The 24318-nt window shown below is 37.0% G+C and overlaps 1 protein-coding gene and 1 pseudogene across 2 annotated transcripts in view; both read left to right on the top strand.

Moving 5' to 3' along the window:
- NRG4 (neuregulin 4) overlaps positions 1 to 23681 on the top strand; it is a 118968-nt gene extending 95287 nt beyond the window's left edge. Inside the window, exons 5-7 of one of the 2 annotated variants that reach the window (XR_003120230.1) lie at positions 3003 to 3082; positions 16490 to 16572; positions 23635 to 23681. Coding sequence is in view for 1 of the 2 variants with exons in the window: in XM_025390495.1 (XP_025246280.1) it covers positions 3003 to 3082; positions 16490 to 16506 (97 nt within the window). In the remaining variant the exon portion in view is untranslated. Of the gene's footprint in view, positions 1 to 3002; positions 3083 to 16489; positions 18182 to 23634 lie in introns of those variants that run through there. The other variant, XM_025390495.1, reaches the window with a different exon arrangement.
- On the top strand, positions 8256 to 8986 carry LOC112628010 (annotated as a pseudogene).
- Positions 23682 to 24318: the final 637 nt, after the last annotated feature.

Below are 24318 nucleotides of genomic sequence, written 5' to 3'. Positions count from 1 at the left end.
CTTAACAAGATAAATAAATAAACAAATTAATGGAACTTTAATATTGTTGTAGTTGCCCCAAAATGAAATTCCTTTGCCAGCCCATTGAGTTTGTGAAGGGCATAGTATATTGTACCCCACAGGTGTTCAATGCCCCAGAGCAGCAAAGTTTCAGAAAGGAGTCCTTCTAAGCCATAGCTGCTCTGCAGACTTGAGCCAGAACTTAGAAATATTTCTAGTCTGAAGTATCCTGTCGCAGGCTAAATAATACCTTTTGAGTGAAAATATAGGTATAATAGAAGCAAAAGAGTGTATATATAAGAACAAGAGGTGGTGTTGAATACAAGAGAAAAGAAACCTCCAATCACAAACATTATATGGGTCTCCATCCTGAATTCACACTATCTGAATGTCTGGGGGTAAAAAGCTAAGAATATAAAATAGTCTAGGCTGGTAATGTCATCAGATGGTTGGCAGAAACAAATACAAATCAATTCTTGAAGAGCCTACTTTTATCGTTTACCTTAAAAAGCATCTCACAGTATGAAAAGATTACCAAAAGTAGAATAAAAGAGGCACAATTTATTAAAACTAGCAGAAACAATAGGTAGTAGGGTAAGATATTCAGAAATCTGTATTTATTGGAAGAATCAGACACATGCTATAAAATAAGTATGTTTAATATGTATCAAAAAATAAGTGAGATGTGGCCGAGCACGGTGGCTCACGTCTGTAATCCCAGCACTTTAGGAAGCCGAGGTGGGTGGATCGCGAGGTCAGGAAATTGAGACCATCCTGGCTAACACGGTGAAACACTGTCTCTACTAAAACAAAAAATTAGCCGAGTGTGGTGGCGGGCGCCTGTAGTCCCAGCTGCTCGGGAGGCTGAGGCAGGAGAATGGCATGAACCCAGGAGGCGGAGCTTGCAGTGAGCTGCACTCCAGTCTGGGCGAGAGAGCAAGACTCCATCTCAAAAAAAATAAAAAAGGAAAATAAAATAAAATAAGTGAGGGCTTAGAAATAAGCAAATTTGGCAAAGATCGAAACAGATCTCCAATGAATGAAATATAATTTTTAAAAATTCAGTACATATCTTAGTTCAATAAATTTTTTAAATTTAGTATATGTCTTTAAACAGCAGTTTAAACACAATAAAATTATTAATGAATTGGAAAATAGATAGGAAAAAATTACCCAGAGGGTAATCCTAAGAGAAAAAGAAATGGAAAATATTGAAGAGAAGTCAAGAAGCGTGGTGACCAGAGTGTGTGCCTACCTTATGTTTAATTGGAATTCCAGAAGAAAAGAGAGACTGGGGCAGAGGCAGTGTTTGAAAAAGTAATGGCAGAGACCTTTTCAGAACTGATGAAAGTTACCCACAGATGTTAGAAGCCCAACAAATCTAAAACAGGATAAATAAAAATAAATTTACATATGGGTGCAACATAGTGGAATTGTAGAACACCAGTTCTAAAGGTGACATCACAAAAGCAGAAAAGAATGGCAGATTATCGTCAAAGATGCAACAATTAAACCAACAGCTGACTTCTCAGTTGGAAAGAAGCAAAACTAGAAGACAGAGCAGTGATATTTTCAATATGCTGAGAGAAAGCAGTTAACCCCAAATTTCTGTGGCAGTGAAAACATCTCTCAGGGAATGAGGGTAAGATGAAGATAACTTTTAATCAAACTTTGAGAGAGTTATCCCTCAGTAAACCTTCTGCCTGAAGGATATATGTCAGGGAAAAGGAAGTTGATCCTATAAGGCATGTGTGAAATGCAAGAAAGAACAGAGAAAGCTATTAATATGTGAATATCAAAACAAATATTGTATAAATTATAACAATAATATCCTATGTATTTTTTTTAAAAGGAATTAAAACACATGATAGCAAATAAGTTGAAAGGATTGTAATTGAAGTGTACTAAGGTCTTTGTATGGGGGGAGGATAAATATATAAGTTAATTTTGATCTTGATATTTTAAGATGAATATTAAAATGTCTAGGGTAACACATAATAGAAAATCAAAGTGTATAATTTCCAAATTAGCAGAAGGACAAAAATGGAATTAAAAATAACCAGTTAGTTAAAAATAAATTAAAAAAAAGAAAGCTACAAAACAGGATAAATAGAAAGCGTTACATAAGATCTAGGCTGTTCTGTAGTGACCATGTGAACTTGGAAATGCGCTTTCAAGAATGAAATTGTTTTCTATAATAGTTTTTGGTCCATTAGTGGTTGAAATTGCTTTAAACTGAGGGCCTTTTGAACTTTAGTAACTAATTAGTGCCGTCATTGAATGAGGTCCAAAATGATACCCCACTAATGCTAAAATCTGGGCTAGAATCAATAGTGTCTCAGGAATAGGAGCAAGTTTGCTTTTAGAAAATACACATCATTTTGCAATGGTAAAAGCAGTTTTGAATTCATTTTCATTAATGTAAGCTAAAACTGCATATAGACATATTGAAAAAAATGAAATCAACTGTACATTCCAAAATCTATCATGATTACATAAATTACAACCTATATTAGTTGATCAAATGACTGAAAAACCTGATGTACTGTTACCTCAAAAATGTCCAAAATTACTTTTTAAAATGCCATTACTAGAATAGTTGACTAAAGCTACTCCATGTCACATAAGGGTCCCAACTGATAATGAAAGCTAACCTCTTTAAAAAGGGCACAAAAATTGCACTAAGATACAGCAGCTTTGCTGTTGTCTTAAAGGAAAAAGACCAGTCGGCATCATCAGCATCTGAATGATGACCTACATGCACTAATGGATGTGTTAAATAGTGGGAACAGTTTTAAAGCACCACTGACAATTTCAGGTAGTTGTGGAAAGAAAATGAACCATCAAATAGTCAAGCTTATACTTTCATTTGAATGCCATGATGTGTTGTAAAAAGGGGGAAGAAGGGAAATTTTAAAAAACAACCTTCTTTCTAGGTTTTCTGACATGCTTTTCCTATTACTCATTTTCCATTTTTATGTTTCTCTCCTCTCTAGTGTCAGGAAGGGCCACTTTCAGAGAGCCAGTTCAGTCCAGTATGATATCAACCTGGTAGAGACGAGCAGTACCAGTGCCCACCACAGTGAGTAAACTCAAAACAAATGCTTATTTTAAAACCCTAGACGAGACTGTTGTTGTTAGATATAGGGATTTGTATTTAGATCTATCCAGAAAAAAAAGCTTGAGCCTAAATTTTTCTATGGGTTTTTTTTTTGTTGTTGTTTTTTTTTTTTTTTTTTTTTTTTTTGGCCAGGTACCCTTTTTCACATAAAAATGAATTTATTATCAGTATGACACAAATCACATTTTTTCCCAAAGAAAACAATGTTATCTCAATATATTAAATTCTGGTGTTAGCTCTAATGTGCTACACAGATATAAGGGACCGGTTTCTCAGAAATATTTTGAAATGAGCTAGCATATGGGGAGGAAGAAGAGTTTTGCCTGTAAAGATCAGCAAATCTTTGGGTAACTTGTAGACAAATTGATGTTTTAAAATTGTCTTGAGACTTCTGGCCAAGATGGAGTAACAGGCACTGGATTTATTTCCTTCTACTTAAAACAACAAAAAATGGACAAAATATATGAAGCATTAAAATTTATGAAGACAGCTAGGCGCGGTGGCTCATGCCTGTAATCCCAGCACTTTGGGAGGCCGAGGTGGGTGGATCACGAGGTCAGGAGATTGAGACCATCCTGGCCAACATGGTGAAACCCTGTCTCTACTAAAAATACAAAAAAATTAGCCGGGCGTCGTGGTGGCGGGCACCTGTAGTCCCAGCTGCTCAGGAGGCTGAGGCAGGAGAATGGTGTGAACCTGGGAGGCGGAGCTCGTAGTGAGCCAAGATCACGCCACTGCACTCCAGCCTGGGCAACAGAGTGAGACTCCGTCTCAAAAAAAAAAAAAAAATTATGAAGACATTGCTATCAGTCATCAAAGGAACCATGAACCCTGAGAGATGGGAAATAGACTAGGTGAGCCAATGATTGCCTTAGATTACTGCCTGGAGAGAATTTCCAGGCTTTTGTGCAAGGTTGGGGACCCCAGGCTGAGTTTGGCAGACTCCGAGTTGAGATGATGGAGCTAAGAGTCCAAAAAGATCAAGGTGACTATATTGTGCTGAGGAGAGTCCTAGAAAAAAGAGAGCTGTATGAAGAGAGAACTCCAGAGATCTTCAAGTATTCAACTGAGTACTAATCAGGGCATGTGTGGAAGGAAAATACTTGAGGTTGTAGAAAAAATCACCTGAAGGATTAGAGATACCCAGTATTCACACAGGGCCAGGAAAAGTGTCCATTCCCACTGAGACTGAACATCTCATTATTCACGTGGCACTGGGTAGAGTACACAGAAAGGTGTCTCCCTGATAGTGGGGAATAACTAGCCCTAGATTAAGCACTGCTCCAGTCCTGCCTAATAAATTGTAAAAGCCTGAGCTGAGAGAATCAAATTGTTTCCAAATAACTATATCCTAGATCAAAGCTCAACAATGCTGAAAAAACATCTAGTACCCAACAGGTGAAATTAATAATGTTTCACATCCAATAAAATTACCAACCTCCAAAGAGGCAGCAAATGTGCTCAAAATGAGAAATATTAAGAAACTGAAAGCTGGGCATGGTGGCTCATACCTGTAATCCCAGCACTTTGGGAGGCCGAGGCAGGTGGATCACTTGAGGTCAGGAGTTCGAGACCAGCCTGGCCAACATGGTGAAACCCCATCTCTACTAAAATACAAAAAAAAAAAAAAAGGCAGTGATGGGCACCTATAATCCCAGCTACTCAGGAGGCTGAGGCAGGAGAATCGCTTGAACCAAGGAAGTGGAGGTTGAAGTGAGCCGAGATTGTACCATTGCACCCCAGTCTGGGCGACAGAGCAAGATTCTGTCCCAAAAAAGAAAGAAAGAAAGAGAGAGAAAGAGAGAAAGAAAGTGAGAGAGAGAGAGAGAGGGAGAGAGGGAGGGAGGGAGGGAGGAAGGAAGGAAGGAAATTGAAATTGAAACAGATGTTAGAAATCCCAGGTAAGCATAGTTATTATAAATGTGTTACATAGATTCAAAAGTTAAGTAGAAACATAGAATATATATATTTTTTAAAGGACCCAAACTGAACTTCCAGAGATGAAAACTAGTGTCTGAGATAAAAAACAAAACAAAACAAAAACTGGATGGTATTAACAGCAGATTACACACAATAGAAAATATTGGTGAACTTGAAGATATAGCAATAGAAACTAAGAAAAAAAGAAATGCAGAAAGAAAAATTTTTAAATGAAAAGAGCATCAGTGAGCTGTGCGACAACTGCAGGTGGCATAATGTTGAGTCCCTGAAGGAGATAAGAGAGAAGAGGGAACAGAAAAAATATCTGAAGAAATAAGAGTCAAAAATTTTTCCAGATTTAATAAAAATGATCAATTCACCCATATAAAAAGTTCAACAAAGGCCGGGCACTCTGGCTCACACCTGTAATCCCAGCATTTTGGGAGGCTGAGGCAGGAGGATCACTTGAATCAAAGAGTTTGAGACCAGCTTGGGAAACATAGTGAGACCTCATCTCTACAAAAAAGAAACAAAATTAGCTGGGCATGATGGTGCCTATCTGTAGTCCCAGCTACTTGGGAGGTGGGAGAATTGCTTGAGCCCAGGAGGTCAAGGCTGCAGGGAGCCAAGATTGTGCTCCTGCATTCCAGCCTGAGTGACAAAGTAATAAACCAAGACACATCATAATCTAATTGCTCAGAACCAGTGATAAAGTCTTAAAGGCAGCTAGAAAAAGACACATTACAGACAGAGAATAAAGCTAAGGATTTCAGCAGGCATTTTTCAGAAATAACACACCTTAAAAGAGTGGAACAACATCTACAATGTATTGTAAAAAGTAAACCTATAATTCTACATCCAGCAAAAATATCTTTCAAACACAAGGCAAAATACGCAAATCAATCTTGGAAAAGATGAACAAAGTTAGGAGACTCACACTTCCTAATTTCTAAACTTACTATGAAGCTGCAGTAATCATGGCAAAGTAGTGCTGGCATAAGGATAGACGTATAGATGAATGGAATACAATTGAGAGTTCAGACATACCTTCTTACATTTATAGTAAATGCATTTTTTATAGGGTGCAAGACAATTCAGTGGGGGGTAATAATAGTCTTTTCAACAAATGGTGCTGGAAAAACTGGATATCCACTCACAAAAGAATGGATTTAAACCCTTACTTCATATCATATATAAAAATGAACTCAAAATGGATCAAAGATCTAAATGTAAGAACTAAAACCATATAACTCTTAATAGAATAGGTGTCAATCTTCATGACTTTGGATTAGGCAATGGATTCTGAGTTATGATTCTAAAAGTACAAGCAACAAAATAAAAAATACGTAAACTGGATTCATCAACATTAAAAACAAAAAACTTTCATGCTTCCAAGGATACCCTCAAGAAAGTGAAAAGACAATCTACTTCTGAGAGAAAATTTTTTTAATCATAAGTATGAGACTTATACATATGATCTGAAATACATATATGTATTTGAATACATAAATAACACTTACAACTTAATGAAGAAACAACTCATTTTAAAAATGAGCAAAGGATTGGAAAAGAGTTCTCCAAATAATATGTACAAATGACTAGTAATCCCATGAAAAGACAATCATCGTTAGCCATCAGGAAATGATGATCAAAACCATAATGAAACCAAGTGTGGTGGCATACTTCTGTAGTCCCAGCTATTGGGAGGCCGAGGTGGAGGATCACTTGAGCCCAGGAGTTTGAGGCCAGCCTGGGCAACATAGCAAGACCCCATCTCTAAAAAAAAACTTTGGGGAGGGTGAAAAAAGGAAAAAAAAGTGTACATGAATGTTCATAGCACATAGCAGCATTATTTATAATAGCCAAAAAGTAGAAATTAATCAAATGTCCATCAGCTGATAAATAGATAAATAAAGTGTATTATATTCCTACTATGGAATAGTATTCAGCAGGAAATAGAAATGAAGTAGTAGTATATGCTGCAACATGGATAGACTTTGAAAACAATATGCTGAAGTAAAGGAGCCAGTCATAAAGGAACACATATTTTATGATAACATTTATATGAAATGCCCAGAACAAGCAAATCTATAGAGACAGACAGTAGATTAATGTTTGCCTAGGATTGGAGGAAATGGAAGGATGTTGGGGAGTGATGGCTAAGGGATGTGGGCTTTCTTTTTGGGAATGAAAGTGTCATAAATTTGATTGTGCTGATGGTTGTGCAACTCTGAATATACTAAAAGCCATTGAATTGTACAATTTAAATGAGTGAGTTTTATGGTATGTGAATTGTATCTCAAAGCCATAAAAAACCAGTAACTATTTAGAAAAAGTGAAGGCAAAATAGAGATTTTTCCAGGCATATGAAAGTTGAAAGAATTTATCATCACCAGAACCGCACTAAGTAAATATTAAAGGAAGTCCTTCAGGCAAAAGGACAATATCAGATGGAAATATGGATTTACATAAAGGGAGGAAGAGCACTGGAAATGACAACTACGTGGGTAAATATGTAAGATCTTCTACTTCTTATTTAAATCTCCTTAAGAAATAATCGACCATTTAATGAAATATCATAACAACATAGTATGGGACTTACAACATACATAAAAGCAAAATGTATAATAAGGAAATACAAAGATTAGGAGGGTAGCAAGGGAAATACCCCACTGTAAGGTTCTTATGCTAAATGTCAAGCAGTACATCATCACTTGAAGGGAAACTGTAATAAGTCAAAAGTGTATGCTAGAAACTCTAGAGCAACCTGTAAAAAGTCTAAGCCACCCAATTAAGACAGAGATTGTAAAATTGGATAAAAATTAATGTGATATGCTATCTGCAAAAAATATACGTTAAGTATAAAGACACAAAAAGGTTAAAAGTAAAAGGATGAATAAAGATATGTCATGCTGGCCAGGTGCAGTGGCTCATGCCTGTAATCCCAGCACTTTGGGAGGCCAAGGGGAGCAGATCACTTGAGGTCAGCATTTCACGATCAGCTTGGCCAACACTGTGAAACCCCGTCTCTACTAAAAATACAAAAATTAGCCGGGCATCGTGGCAGGAGCCTGTAATCCCAGCTATTCGGGAGGCTAAGGTAGGAGAATTGCTTGAACCCAAGAGGCAAAGGTTGCAGTAAGCTGAGATCGCATCACCGCACTCCAGCCAGGGCAACAGAGTGAGACTCCGTCTCAGAAAAAAAAAAAAAAAAGAAGAAGAAGAAAAAAAAGAAAACCCACCCAGCTCTACCATTACTGTGATATCTGAGGCTGGAGAAAATAATGAAACTGTTCAGACTACCCTCAAGTTTACAGACAGTGAGAAATACCCAAATGAAACTCCTTTTTATGAAACATTCTTGGAAAATCTAGAAGACAATGTCCAGACATTTAAAAATTCTTAGCATTACAAGCTGAAGAAATCTTGGTGTGGTGATGATCTTAAGTGGCAGCTGTGCAAGAAAAATTAAATGAAATAGATAAAAGCCAAAAGGGAGGAAGACATGTATCTAGAATATAAAAAGAACTCTTTCAAATCAATAATAAAAAGTCAATCCAATTAAAATTTGGGCGAGAAACAAGAAGCAGCAGAAGAAGCCATAGAGCAATTATTTCATGGCATTCCTGTTTACAGTTAAGCATTTCTTAAGTTGAGAAGCTGTGTTTGATATGGAACTCTTGGAAATCAAAAAGAACCAAATGAAAGAATAAGCAGGAAAAAATAAGTGGGAAACAGCTACTTGAAACAGATCCAAATCTTGACCCATCTGATATCCAGTTCTTAGAGGATGCTAGAAACAACGTGGAGGTAATTGAGTCTTTGTTCCAGGAAATGGATGACCTGGAGCTGGGGGATGAGGAGGATGATCCAGATTCTAATCCTGCTGACCCAGAGAGTGACTCCGCTGACAAAAGGACTGTCCCCATCTGTAGAGAGGCTTGACTGTCACAGCATCCTGGCTATGCTCAGAGGGTTTTGATTTTCCTTTCCTTTTCTCCAAGAAGAAATGATTTGCAGGAGAATATTCTTCTGATAGATTTCATCATTGGACTTAATAAACTTATCTTAAAATTTCAAAAAAGTCCATTGTATTCCTATATATTAATGACAATTAGATATGGAAATTTAAAAAAGAATTATTAATGATAGAATCTCAATGTATTAAGTACATAGGAATACATCATACAAAAATATGAAAGACCTATCCAGTGAAAACTAAAAAAAAAAAAAAAAAAATTGGTGAGAGAAATGAAATGAAGACCTAAATAAATAGAGAGTTATATTTTGTTCATAGATTTGGAAGATTCGATATCGTAAGATATCAGTTCTCAAATTGACCTATATAGATGCAGTGCTATCCCAGACAAAATCCCAACAGGTGTTTTTGTAAAAATTGACAAGGTGGTTCTAAAATTACCATGGAAATGCGAAGGACCTAGAATAGAGAAAATAATTTTGAAAAAGAAGAACAAAGTTAGAAGCTTCATACTGTCTGATTTCCTGACTGACTATAAAGCTACAATAATCAAGACAGTGTGGTATTGGCATCCACATAGCCCACAATTGATTTTTGACAAAGCTGCCAAGGCAATTCAGTATGGAAAGGATAGTCATTCCAACAGATGATACTGGGGCAGTTTGGATATTCACATGCAAAAACATGAATTCAGACCCTTTGCCATGCACCAAAAAACCCTCAAAATGGGTCTGAGTATAAGAGCTAAAACTATAAAACTCTTAGATGAAAACATAAGAGAAAGTCTTTGTGACACTGAATTAGGCAAAGATTTTTAGATACAATACAAAAAGCACAACTGATAAAAGAAAAAATTTCATAAATTGGGCTTCATGTAAATTTAAAACTTTTGTGCTTCAAAATGAAAAGGCAAGACACAAACTGGGACAAAATTTTTGCAAATGGATATAAAAGATGGATAAAGGACATGTCTAGAATATATAAGGAACTTTTTCAACTCAATAATAAAAAGACAGCCCAATTAAAGTTTGGGCAATATATATACACATTTTTTGCCACCCAGGCTGGAGGGCAGTGGCATGACTTCAGCATACTACAACCTCTGCCTCCTGGGTTCAAGGGATTCTTGTGTCTCAGCCTCCTGAGTGGCTGGCACTACACACACGTGCCACCACACCTGGCTAGTGTTTTGTATTTTTTGGTAGAGACAGGGTTTGGTGTTGGCCAGGCTGGTCTTGAACTCCTGGCCTCAAGTGATCCACCTGCCTCGGCCTCCCAAAGTGCTGGGAATACAGGTGTGAGACACCGCACCCAGCCTGGGCAAGATATTTGGATAGACATTTTACCAAAGAAAATACACAAATGGGTAACAAGCACATTAAAAGATACTTGAGTCATTAGGGAAATGTAAATTAAAACCACAATGAGCTGCTACTTAACACACACTAACACGGCTATTATCAAAAAGAGAGTAACAAGTGTTGGTGAGGCTATGGGGAAACTGGAATACATTGCTGGTGGGACTGTAAAGTAATACGGACACTTTGGAAAAACAATTTGTTGGTTTCTTAAAGAGTTAAGCATGGATTTATCATATCACCCAGCAATTTCATCCCTAGATGTCTACCTGAAGTAAGTGAAAACATGTTCATATTATGACTTGAATATGAATGTTCATAGTAGCAATATTCGTAACTAAAAAGTGGAGATAATCCAAACATCCATCCACTACTCAAGGGATAAATAAAATGTGGTGTATCTATAAATGGAATGCTATTGAGCTATAAAGAGAAACAGAATACTCATACATATGATAACATAGATAAACCTCAGTTATGCTATGTGATACAAACTGCAAAACACCACACTTTGTATGTTTACATTTATATTAAGATAGATTAGCAGTTGCCTAGGGTATGAGATTGGAATGGGGAATTACTGCAAATGGACATGAGATCTTTTTTAGGGTAATGGATTTATTCTAAAATGGGATTGTGGTGGTGATTGCACAATTCCGTAAATTTTAAAATTCATTGAATTGTATACTTATTTTTTTTGTTTGTTTGAGACAGGGTCTCACTCTGTTGCCCAAGGCTCTAGCAGTGCAGTGACGTGATCATAGCTCACTGCAACCTTGAACTCCTGCACTCAAGCAGTCTTGCCTCAGCCTCCCAAGTAGTTGAGATTACAGGTGTGCACCACTTTGCCTGGCTAATTTTTAAATTTTTTTTGTAGAGACTTGCTGTGTCTTGCTATGCAGCCCAGGCTAGTCTCGAACTCCTGGTTTCAAGCAGTCTTCCTGCCTGGGCTCCCAAAGTGCTGGGATTACAGGCATGAGCCACTGTGCCCAGCTGAATTACATACTTTAAAAAGGTAAATTTTGTAAATTGTAGATTATACCTCAGTAAGTTGCTTTTAAAAGCCAGTTTTTCAATACGTGGTGCTGAGAAAACTAGATATCCACATGCTAAAGAATGAAGTTGGACCCTTACCTATCACCATATACAAAAATTAAGTAGGGCTGGGTGCAGTGACTCATGCCTGCAATCCCAGCACTGTGGGAGGCCCAGGTGGGCAGATCACGAGGCCAGGAGTTCGAGACCAGCCTGGCCAGCATGGTGAAATCCCATCTCTACTAAAAATACAAAAAATTATCCAGGCATGGTGGCACATGCCTGTAGTCCCAGCTACTCAGGAGGCCAAGGCAGGAGAATTGCTTGAACCCGGCAGGCGGAGGATGCAGTGAGCCAAGAACACAAGATTCCGTCTCAAAAAAAAAAAAAAAAAAAAATCAAAGTGGATCAAAGACCTAAACGTAAGAGCTAAAATTACTAAGAGAAGAAAACAGGGGAAATGCTTCATGAAATTGGATTTGTCCATGATTGCTTTTATATAACACCAAAAGCACAAGTAACCAAAGAAAAGTTAGACAAATTGGACATCAAAATTTAAAATTTTGGTACATCAGAAGAACTATCAGCAGAGTGAAAAGGCAATCCCAATGGGAGAAAGGTTCACAAATCATGTATCTGGTAAGGATTTGATATGCAGAATATATAAAGAACTTCTAAAACTCAACTACAACAAGTAAAAGAACAACCTAATTCAAAAATGGGCAAAGGATTTGGAGAAACAGACATTTCTCCAAAGAAGATATACAGATGGCCAATAAGCACATGAAAAAAGATAGTCAACGTCACTAATTGCTGGGGAAATGTAGATCAAAACCACAATGAGGTACCACTTCCATCCTTTAGGATGGTGACTACTACTAATACAAACAAACAATACACAACCAGAAACCATGTGTTGGTGAGAACACGTAGAAATTGGAACCCTTGTGCGTTGTTGGTGGGAATGTAAAATGGTACGACCACCTTAAGAAAACAGTATGGCAAGTCCTCAAAAAAAAATTAAACGTAGAGTTCCCATATGATCTAGCAATTCCACTCCTGGGTATACATCTAAAAGAAATGAAAGAATGGACTCAAACAGATATTTGTATACCTACACTCATAGTGTTGATGGCTGTTGTGAGACCTTGGTTCTTTTCAGTTTAAAAGAGTTTAAACAAGAGACACACAACAGAGATGCAGCATACAGCAAATTTATTGCAAAGGAAAAATAATATTTTGAAAGTTAGGTGCAGAATCCCTGAGAGAGGATTCAGGGCAGGCTGCTCATGAGAATGAAACAGCAAAGACTGGCACTAGGGAGACTCCCTTTCTGAGAGTCTTAATATTATTACTCATGAGGAGGTGGGAAGAGCTGTTACTAGTAACTATGTTTTGGGTGGTCCTCTGGGTGCACATGCCAGTAGCTGTACATGTTTGTTCACACATCACATATCTCATTAGCATCTTAAATCTCTCCTCAGGGATGTGTTTTTTACAATTATAATGAGCAATGGGTCAGTCTGAGGACAAGTAAAATCAAAATGCACGTGCTCCCTACAGGGAAATTCCTTACTGGAGAGAGCTTTGCTTGAATGAGCTGGACTCCAATGCGAATGCTGGGCTTATTGTGTTGACTGTATGGTCACCCCTGTAACCAAGAACATGGTTACTTCCTTGACTACCTCTCCTGCCTCAATAGCAGCATTACTTACAGTAGCCAAAAGGTGGAAACAACCTAAATATCCATCAGTGGATGAATAGATAAAATGTGGTATATACCTATAATAGAGTATTATTTAGCTTTAAAAAGGAATGAAATTCTGATACATGCCACAACATAGATGAATCCTGAAGAAATGCTAAGTGAAAAAGTCAGACACCAAAGGTAAGTATTGTGTGATTCCACATATACAAGGCACCTAGAATAGGCAAATTCATTGAGACAGAAAGTAGAATGGTGGTCACCGGGGTTGTCGGGGGAGGAATAGGGAGTTACTGTTTAATGAGTACAGTTTCAGTTTGGGATAATGAAAAAGTTCTGGAGGGCTGGGCACTGTGGCTCACACCTGTAATCCCAGCACTGAGAGGCCTAGGTCACAAGGTCAGGAGATGGAGACCATCCTGGCTAACATGATGAAACCTCATCTCTACTAAAAATACAAAAAAAAAAAAAAATTAGCCGGGCGTGGTGGCGGGCGCCTGTAGTCCCAGCTACTCGGGAGGCTGAGGCAGGAGAATGGCATGAACCTGGGAGGCAGAGCTTGCAGTGGGCCGAGATCTCGCTACTGCACCCCAGCCTGGGCAACAGAGTGAGACTCCGTCTCAAAAACAAAACAAAACAAAACAAAACAAAAACAAAAAGTTCTGGAGATGGTGTGATGGTTGCACACAATGTGAATGTACAATAATAACCCCTCATTGGTGGTTTAGCTTTTAGGGATTTCAGTTGCCTGCAGTCAACTGTGGTCTGAAATATTAAACGGAAAGTTCCAGAAATAATTCATGTTTTAAATTGCACACCCTTCTGAGCAGCATGATGAAATCTCCCGCTGACCTACTCAGGATGTGAACCATCTTTTTGCCCAGCACATCCACACTGTATATGCCGCCTGCCCATTAGCTACTTATTAGCCATCTCATTATCAGAGCACCTGTCGCAGTATCACAGTGCTTGTGTTCAAATAACCCTTATTTTACTTAATGGCCCCAAAGTGCAAGAGTAGTGATGCTGTCATATTGTTATAATTGTTCTACTTTATTATTATTGCTAATCTTACTGTGTCCAAGTTACAAACTTCATCATAGGTGTAGGAAAAATAGTATATTTAGGTTTGGTGCTGTCTGTGATTTCAGGCATCCACTGGGGTCTTGGAATGTATGAATATATCCCCTGTGGAGAAGAAGGGACTACTGTACTTAATGCTACTGAACTTAAAAATTGTTAAAATGGTAAATTTTGTTAAGTATATTTCACCACAATTAAAAGTCAGTCAGCCTGAAAGAGATGCCATTATTAAATAATGCTATCAGTTGATGTGTTTTATTGTGCTCAGAATTATCACTTATCAGGAGGGATAATCTGTTCCCATACTTTACTCCTGTACATGAGTAAAAACATGTCTTTTAAATCGTTTGTTAGGTTTGTAGATCTTTGCTATATTTGTAATATCTGGAGCCACATTAATTTTTAAAGTGCTTGATGGTTAAATAACCATGAAGAAATTCTCAGAGAATATAGGAGTTTGAGACTAGCCTGGCCAACACGGTGAAACCCCGTCTCTGCTAAAAATACAAAAATGAGTCAGGCATGGTGGCGGGCGCCTGTAATCCCAGCTATTCAGGAGGCTAAGGCAGGACAATCACTTGAACCTGAGAGGGGGAGGTTGCAGTGAGCTGAGATTGTGCCTCTGCCTGGGCAACAAAGTGAGATTCCATAAAAAAAAAAAAAAAAAAAAATTGTCAGAGAATGGAAAGATTTTAAATTGATCATGGGGTTAACTGGAAAGGTTAATGCTAGGGGTCAAATCTGATATAAACAAGTTTGGGAATAGTATCCTGCCATTAGATCTTGAATGCACAAGTACCATGCTTGTAATTCATCAACAGCATTTTCCCCAAAAGGTTTGCCTCTTGATTTTTTTTTTTTCCACAGAATGTTCAGTGACATGGTAAGGGCTTAATTATTTTTTAGAATCCACACACATATAAAACAGCTTGACTTCTGTTTATAAAGACATACTTGTTTAAAAAAAAAAAAAAAAAAAGGAACTCAAGTATTAAATTGCTGTTTTTGTTTTTTTAATAGAAAAAGACATCATAACAAAGGTTTAAAAGAGGGATAAGGTATTAGGCTTAGCTCACAGTTCATTTGATCATTTTTTTCAAGGTTGAACAATCTCAATAACTGCAGGGCCATAACTATAAGCAAACAAATCACCACCCCCCCACACACACATACACAAGAGCCTTTTACTAAATGTGACGAGATACATGTCATGAAAATAAAATTAGATTCTCTGATGAGGACAGCTGATTATGAAGACTGGGACGCTTAATAATGTTAGCTCATATTATGAAAATCGTAGCATAAAGGTACATTATATTTTTAAAACTTATTAATGACCTTCCTTCACCAAGGATGTCTTCTTGCCACCACACCATCAAGCCTTATTTCATTGATAAGTTTATTCATGTTGCCTTGTATGATTCTAGAATGTAAGCCTCCCCAGGCAATCTTTCCAATTTATTCCTAGCATAAATCCACAGCCTAAAGTCTTAGCATGCATTTATATTGTTGTTATACATCATCCCTACCGCAATAATGCCCTAATGCTGACAACACAACTCTCGAAATGGAAAGCAAGCAGTGTAATGATATGATCATGCACATAACATGCCTATGTGTGCCAGGTACTATGGTTAATATTTCAGGTATTTTAACTCCTATAAATCTTAACAACTGTGTGGGGTAGGCGGTATTATTCTCACTACAATGAGAAAACTGAGGTTTAGGGAGGTTAAACCCATGTTTTTCTTGCTGCACTTCCACAGATATGGGTGTTAGTCTCAGGGCTCGTTGGCTAGAGGGAATTTTTGTGCCTAAATAGTCCCAATTAGCCACAGGTTTTATTAGTCCTTGTTTCCTCGGTATTTTCTTGCCATCTATTATTGTCATTGCTATTGTCATTGTTACAGTGACTCACTCTAGCAATCTTTTCCCGTCAACCACCCTTTTCTAACTAGTATATCTCAGAGAGGTCACCAGGCTTGTTAGAACTTTGGGTAAGAGGCAGTGAGCAAAGACGGGGAGGGGCGGAGGGTGTGGGCAGGTGTGCAGGGAACTTATATGTGAGACTTGAAGGGAGAATCCGACATAACTCAGTGTGCTGAGGAGTCTTGTCAGGGTGCTGAAAATTTTTGATAATTCTAGGTTAGTTTACCTCAACATATCCTATCACAAACAGAAGGGGTTGGCTTATATATGTGAAAAAGATAAGAGACATGTAGGTAGGGGTGCATAGCAAGAAAAATTGCGATGGAGAAAGCATCTTAATTCTTCATTATTTTTCATAGGTCATGGAGAACACTGAAGAAACGTCAAAGTGAACCAAATCATTGCTTTTATTTTACAAAGGCAGAAAATGAAACACCACTAGGTAAAATAATTAAAAATTTAATTCTTTATTTCCTAAATAAAGCGCTTGTGTAACCTGTCGTATCATGAACCATAATCCATTCTGCTGCAAGGTGTGTGTGCTTCTGTAATGTGCATCAGTCCATCGGCAACTGCTAAGTAGGGGATGATACCAGTATTCAGAAGTCACATTGGCTCAACATGACTCTCCCCAGAAAGCTGATGTGCTGAAGCAACCAGAAGCAAATATTCACACACCTAGACAGAAACCCTAAGGGATACATGAAGATCTTATGAAAAAGGATGAAAATCCTTTAAGTGCAAGGAGTAGCCGGCTTAGTGGCTTCAAAACCACCTCATTCTTCCTGTGTTATCTGAGAAGCTGCAAGTACTGATGAAAAAACTGAGAAGACATTTCACATTTCACCTGGCAATTAGAAAAAAGCACTGACTGATGGACACCTCTGTGTCATTCTTTCAATATTGATGAAAATGCTTTCTACTAGAAGTGACTGATTTCAAGGATCTGTCTCTCAAAGGAAGAAACAAAAACCCAAAAGTTTGACTGCAAAAGATTGACTAATTCTAGGTGCAAATACCAGTGGAAATTTAGGATTGTTATTGTACTACACAGGTTACAAAGTTCCAAAACTATTTTCCTTGTAAGTTTTAGTGCATGATTTTTCAGAATGCAGTTTTCATCTTTTTAGGTGCAACATTAAGAACTGGTTAGGTCAGAACAATTTAGTTTCTCCAGTTTTTCCACCTAAGTTACATGGGAAAAAAAGGAAAAAAAAGAAAAGAAAAAGGAATAGTAACTTTAAGGAAGTGTGAAAATAAAGTCTTGGAGCAGTGGAAAGGTCTGGGGCTGGTAAATGGCTTAGGCAGAAGCACGTGCACCGGCCGAACATAACAGCTCGTCTCTGAACTATGTCCTCGTCAAGGCTGGGATGCACGCTGGCTTCTCTACAGTCTGGCCCAGTGTAGGCACTGTGAATTCAGTGTGTCACTAGCGTCACCGATTCATTCATCACCCATCATTCATTCATTTCACAAACACATAAGGGTGAGCCACTGAGACAGAGTATACAAAATGAAAAGCGCTCACATAATTTTAATAGACTTTATTGTTAGAAGTTTTAGATTTTCAGAAAAACTGAGCAGATAGTACAGAGTTCCCCTATGCTTCCACCCACCCCAGGCCTTTATTAACATCTTGCACTAGTGTGGTATATTTGTTTAACCAATATTGCCACATTTTTACTTTTTTGAGACAAAGTCACTCTGTCACCCAGGCTAGCTGAAGCCTATAATTTACATGAAGGGTCCTCTTTCTGTTGTATGTCTTTATTAATTTTGACCAATATATAATGCCATGTATCCACTATTATCATATTGTATACAGTAGTTCCACCGCCCTATAAATCTCTACTCCATGTATTTACCCCTCCCTCTCTCCCACTGAACCTCTGGCAACCACTCTCTTTACTGTCTAACTTTGCTTTCTCCAGAATGTCATATATTTTGAAATCATATATTATGTAGCCTTTCAGACTGACTTCTTTCACTTAGCAATATACACTTAAAGTTCCTCTATGTCTTATGACTAAATACCCCATCCCCCCCTTTTTTAAATAGCTAGGCCATATGATTTTTTTTTTTTTTTTTGGTGGTTTAAAAATTTACTGTGGCAAAAGGTACATAAGATTTAAATTTTAGCCATTTTGAAGTTTACAGTTTAGAGGCATTAAATACATTCGTTGTATGTACCAATCACCACTATGCACCTCCGAAACTTCTTCATGATCCCACACTAATCTCCGTGCCCCTTAAACAATAAATTCCCATTTCCTCCTGCCCCCTGTGACAAAAAATAATCTTTGTTCTACTTTGTCTCTATGAATCTCACTAGTCTAGGCACCTCACATAAGTGGATTCATATAGTAGTGTCCTTTTGTGATTTACTTCACTTAATGTCTTAAAGGTTCGTCCATGATACAGTATGTAGCAGAATTTCCTTTTTATGGCTGAATAATATTCCAACGTAGGGATATAACACATTTTGTCTATCCATTCATCTGTTGGGTATTTGGGTTGTATCTACCTTTTGACTACTGTGAATAATGCTGCAGTGAACACTGGTATACAAATATATCCTCAAGCCCCTGCTTTCAGTTGTTTTGTGTATATGCCCAGAAATGCAATTGCTGAATCAAATGACAATTCTGTATTTAACTGGAAAATCACTATACTGTTTTCTACAGCAGCTGCACCACTGTGTATTTCCATCAGTAATAAGAGTTCCAATTTCTCCACATCCTTGCCAACACTTGTGTGTTTTTTAATTTTAATAAGTTATTCCAATGGGTACAAAGTGGTATCTCATTGTGGTTTTGATTTGCATTTCCTTACTGTTTAGTAATGTTAAGCATTTTTCATGTGCTCATTGGCTATCTGCATGTCTTCTCTGGAGATCTATCCAAATCCTTTGCCATTTTTAAAATCAGGTTTTTATGTTATTGTTGCATTTTGGGAGTTTTGCGTGTATTCTTGATGTTTAATCCTTATTAGGTATGTGAACTGCATATATATTTTCTCCCACTCCATAGGTAATCTTTTCACTCTGTGGATAGTGTCCTTTGATGCACAAAATTTTAGAATTTTAATGAAGTCCAATTTGGCTATTTTTTCTTTTGTCATCTGTGAATTTGGTGTCATATCCAATAAACCATTGCCACATCCTAAGAGTTTTATGGTTTTAGCTCTCACATTTAGGTCTTTGGTCCACTTTAATTTTTGCACATGGTGAGGTTGCAACTTCATTCTTTAGCCATATGGTTATCCAGCTTTCCCATCACTATTTGTTGAAAAAACCATCCTTCGAATAGTCTTGGCACCCTTGTCAAAAATCATTTAGCTACAGACGAGAGGGTTTATTTCTAGGCTCTCCAGTCTATCCCATTGATCTGTCTGCCTTTATGCCAGAATCACATTGTTTTGATTACTGTAGCATTATAGTAAGTTTTAAAATATGGAGGTCTAAGTCCTCCAATTTTTTGTTCTTTCTCAAGACTGATTTGGCTATTTGGGATCCCTTCAGATTCCATACGAAATTCAGGATGGGTTTTCTATTTCTGGAAAAAAAAAAAAAAAAAAAAAAATCCTAGGATTCTGATCGAGATTGTAGTGAATCACTTTGAGTAGTACTGACATATTAACAATATTAGATTTTCCAATCCATGAACATGAGATGTGTTTCCATTTATTTTTATCTTTAAGCAAGGTTTTGTAGTTCTCATTGTACAAGCCATTCACCACCTTGGGTAAGCTAATTTCTGTGCATATTATTTTTGGGGCTATGGTAAATGGGACTGTTCTTGTAATTTCCTTCTCAAGATTGTTCATTGTTAGTGTATAGGAATGCAACTGATTTTTGTGGGTTGACTTTGTATCCTGCTGCCTTACTGAATTAACAGTTTTATTAATTTTTTTGGTGTGGAATCTTTAGGGTTGTCTAAAGATCATATCATTTGTGAACATACAGGATTTTACTTCTTACTTTCCAACTTGGAGTCTTTTCTCTTTCTAGATCAGGCTAGAACTTCTAGTACTGTGTTGAAAAGGAATGGTGAAAGTGAGCATTGTTGTCTTGATCTTAGAGGAAAAGCTTTCAGTCTTTCCCCACTAAGTATGGTGTCTACTGTGGGCTTTTAATATCTGGCTTTTATTATGTTGAGGTAGTTTCCTTTTATCCCTCATTTGTTGAGTGTTTTTAATCACAAGAGGCTCCTGGATTTTGTCAAATGCTTTGTCTGGATCAATGGAGATAATCATCTGGTTGTTCTCCCTTCATTCTGTTAATATGGTATATTATATTGATTTTTGTATGTTGAACCATTCTTGCATTCCAGGAATTCATTCCATTTGGTTATGCTGTACAATCCTTTTAATATGCTGCTAAATTCAGTTTCCTAGTATTGAGAATTGTTGAATCAGTGAAAATAAGGAATCTTTTCTTCTGTAATCTTTATCTTGTGGTATATTTGTGTCTGTAATCTTTTCTTGTGGTATATTTGTCTGGCTTCAGCATCAGAATGAATTAGGAAGCATCCTTCCTCTTCAATTTTTGGAAAAAGTTTAAGAGGGTTTGGGGTTATTTCTTCTTATTTGGTAGAATTCACAAATGAGAACCATCAGGTCCAGAGCTTTTTTTCCCAGGAGAATTGATTACTAATTCAATCACCTTACTGGTTCTAGTTCTACTCGGATTTTAAAATTTTTTTCATAGTTCAGCAGTGGTAGGTTTTGCATTTCTAGGATTTTGACCATTTCATCTAAGTTGTCCAAGGTATTATTTTATAACCCTTTTCATTTTTCTAGAATCTAGAGTGCTGTCCCATTTTCATTTATTTGAGCAATTGAGTCTTCCTTTTTTATTATCTAGGTATCGGCTTCTCAACTTTATGGTCTTTTAAAGAACTTGTAGTTTCACTGATTTTTCTCTAGTGTTTCTAATCTTTATTCAATTTATCTGTTCTAATCTTTATTATTTCCTTCCATCTGCTAGCCTTGGATTTAGTGTGTCTTTCCCCCCTCCTTAAGTTACAAAGTCAGGCTGTTGACATGAGATGTTTTTTGTTTTTTAATGTAAGCATTTATGTCTGTAAATTTCCCCGTTAGCAGTGCTTTCACTGCATCCTATAAATTTTGGTATGCTGCATTTTTCTCTTTTTAATTTCTCTTGTGATTTCTTCTTTGACCCATTGGTTGAGTGTGTTGTTTAATTTCCACAAGTTTGTGAATTTTCCAATTTTCCTTTTGTTATTGATTTCTAACTACATCCTGTTGTGGTTCAAAAATGCTTTGTATCTTCTTCACTTCTTTGCGTGTGATATATATCTTTTAAAACTATGGAGGCTTGATTTGTTGTTTCTGCTTTCAATGATCCCATCTCAAGTTTGCTGATTCTTTCTTCTAAAGAATAGATTCTTTGCTATTTTTTGCTGCTGAACCCCTCTAGTGAAAATTTCATTATACTTTTCTCCTCCAGAATTTTTTTATAATGCCTGTCTCTGTTGATATTCTAATTTTGTTCATTTATCATTTTCCTGATTTCCTTTAATTTTTTGTTCATGCTTTCCTTTAGTTCTTTGGGCATATTTGAGTTGTTTTAAAGTATATGTCTAGTTTAATGTCCTTCATTAGGACAATGTCTGTCAATTAATTTTGATCTTTTGAATGGGCATTATTTTCCTGTTCCTTTGTAAGGCTTGTGATTTTTTTTCTTGAGAATTGGGTATTCACTATTATAATATGGTAACTCTAGGTAAGAGATTCTTTCCTTTCCCCATGGTTTTCTAGTTCATTTATTTTTTTATTTTTAAAAGCTGTCATCCATTCGTTTTGAGAGTTTTCCAAATTACTTTTATAAAAGACTATCCCTTTTGTGTGTGATCACTGAAGTCTCTCTTCTTTTTATGTGATATTCAGCGATTTTGACATAAATTCCCTCGAATGCCAGGTGCTATCCTAGATTTTACAAATTGGTTTTGTGCCAGGTAATCCTCCAATACTTACTTTGACCTGCTTTTGAGCTTATGGACCAGAGCAAGGTGAAAGCTTAGGTCTTAGAACTTTCTGGGCAAGTGTTTTCCCTGGGCATACGCATGTCGCATTTTAAATGCCGCCTGTATATATAACCGTTCTTAATTTCCTAATTTCCCAAAGCCTTACCCCAGATTCTCCTCTGGGCCTTAGTTGTTCTATTTTATGTTTCCACCTATAACCTCCTGCCCCATGTACCTGTGGTTCTTTGCAGCTTTTATAAGCAGTGCCCACCCTTCCAGTTAGGAAAAAAAAAAGATGAGACCTTGTATCAGTCCTTCAGGTATCCCCAGACAGGTTAGAAAAAAATGTACACAGTAATATGCCAAAAAAGGTCTATTATGTTTTCTCTAGTTCAAGGGAGGGAACTGGGCTGCTGCTGCTTCAAGACTGTCACAATGCAGGGAGGGGTCGGGGCAAGAGCCACTAAAAACTCAATATTTTCCTACCATTCTGAAGATGACTGGGAATTTTTTTGGTTGCTGTAAACCTTTGACTGTTTTCTAAAGTTCTAATAAAGTTTGTTCAGACGGTTGCTACTTTTTTTTTTTTTTTTTAATGTTTTGATGGGGAAACAAAAGCTTGCAGCTTCCTAGTCTGCCCATTTTGCTGATGTCACTGGGGTCAATTATGTTTTATTCCTCCCTATAATTTTAGTATTATAAGACCTTGAATAGAGTATGTTTATTAAGTATAGTGATTAAATTTTGGTTAGTGAGAATTAGAAAAATGTCAATGGTCTCAAAATTCTCCTCAATCTGATCATTTGCATTTAAAAGCAACATTAATGAATATATTTTCTTTCAATTTCTTCTAAATTAATCAATCTTGCCTGTTTTTGCTGGCTGTGATAACAGTCACTATAGAGCAAAAACTTTTATAAATCTGTTTTAAGAAATGAAAGCTTACGGCTGGGCACAGTGGCTCATGCCTGTAATCCCAGCACTTTGGGAGGCCGAGGTGGGCAGATCACCTGAGGTTGGAGTTTGAGGCCAGCCTGACCAACATGGAGAAACCCCATCTCTACTAAAAATACAAAATTAGCCAGGCATGGTGGCGCATGCCTGTAATCTCAGCTACTCGGGAGGCTGAGGCAGGAGAATCACTTGAACCCAGGAGGTGGAGGTTGCAGTGAGTCGAGATCGTGCCATTGCACTCCAGCCTGGGCAACAAGAGTGAAACTCTGTCTCAAAGAAAAGAAATAGAAGTTTCCATACCAAAATATTAAGTGATACTTATTGGCTTCTGCCAGTTTCCTATTTTGTAGTAGCATATGTTCTTGTAACCTGTCTTCAGTTGTGGCATAGGGTAGATATATGTATATAATATATAAATATATAAAACAAAAATAATAGGTCTTGCAAATATTTTATTATTCTTCCCTATAAAGTTTCTGGTACCACATTCTTTATATCGCCTAAGTGTTCGTTTTGTTCATTTAACAAGGATATTATTACTAATGCTTATTTTATTATTTTAGGATTTTCATTAAGCCAACTCATACCCAGTTTCTACAAATGAAAATCAAAGTCAATCATCTAAAATTTCATGATTTCTTCCCATCAAGAGGATCTGGAGTCTTCTGTTCCTTAAAACTGAATTTATGGCAGTGCAAGCCCAGGCCAGACTGGGTAAAAAATGATGGAAGCACATTTATATTCTTAAAAATTTTTGCAGATTGCATAGAAAGTTCTCAGATTTGTAAAAGTTTATTTCTATTGTAATTCTTTGCATGTTCATTTTGTTAAATTTGCAATATAAACCAGTTGCACATCTTTTGCTATCTGGCCTCCTAGGTTGAGGGTTAGGGTTTGCTTTAAGCAAAACTGAGATAACTATAATGTGAACTGGCCTACTGGATTGCCCACTTTTATCAATCTGCAAGAGTGGATCTATTTCTAGGTCTTAATTTCAAGGTTTACTTTCCCTTTTCCTTAGATTTTACTTGGATCAAAGGGCATGGAAATATATTTCTTGCTTAAGTCTTACACAAAGGAAACTGTGGCCCCAGAAATTATTTTGCTTTGAAAGTATGTAGATGAAATAAGTATTTTTAAATGTCTTGATTAAATAAAGCATTCTATGATCTGATCGTCAGCTCAGTATGTAGGCTAAGGGTATACCTTTACTTCTCTTTTTTATGCTCAAATTTTTTTCATGTGAT

The sequence above is a fragment of the Theropithecus gelada genome, chromosome 7a, assembly GCF_003255815.1.
Source record: "Theropithecus gelada isolate Dixy chromosome 7a, Tgel_1.0, whole genome shotgun sequence".
Classification (NCBI taxonomy): domain Eukaryota; kingdom Metazoa; phylum Chordata; class Mammalia; order Primates; family Cercopithecidae; genus Theropithecus; species Theropithecus gelada.
This window is presented reverse-complemented; position numbering and strand designations above follow the sequence as displayed.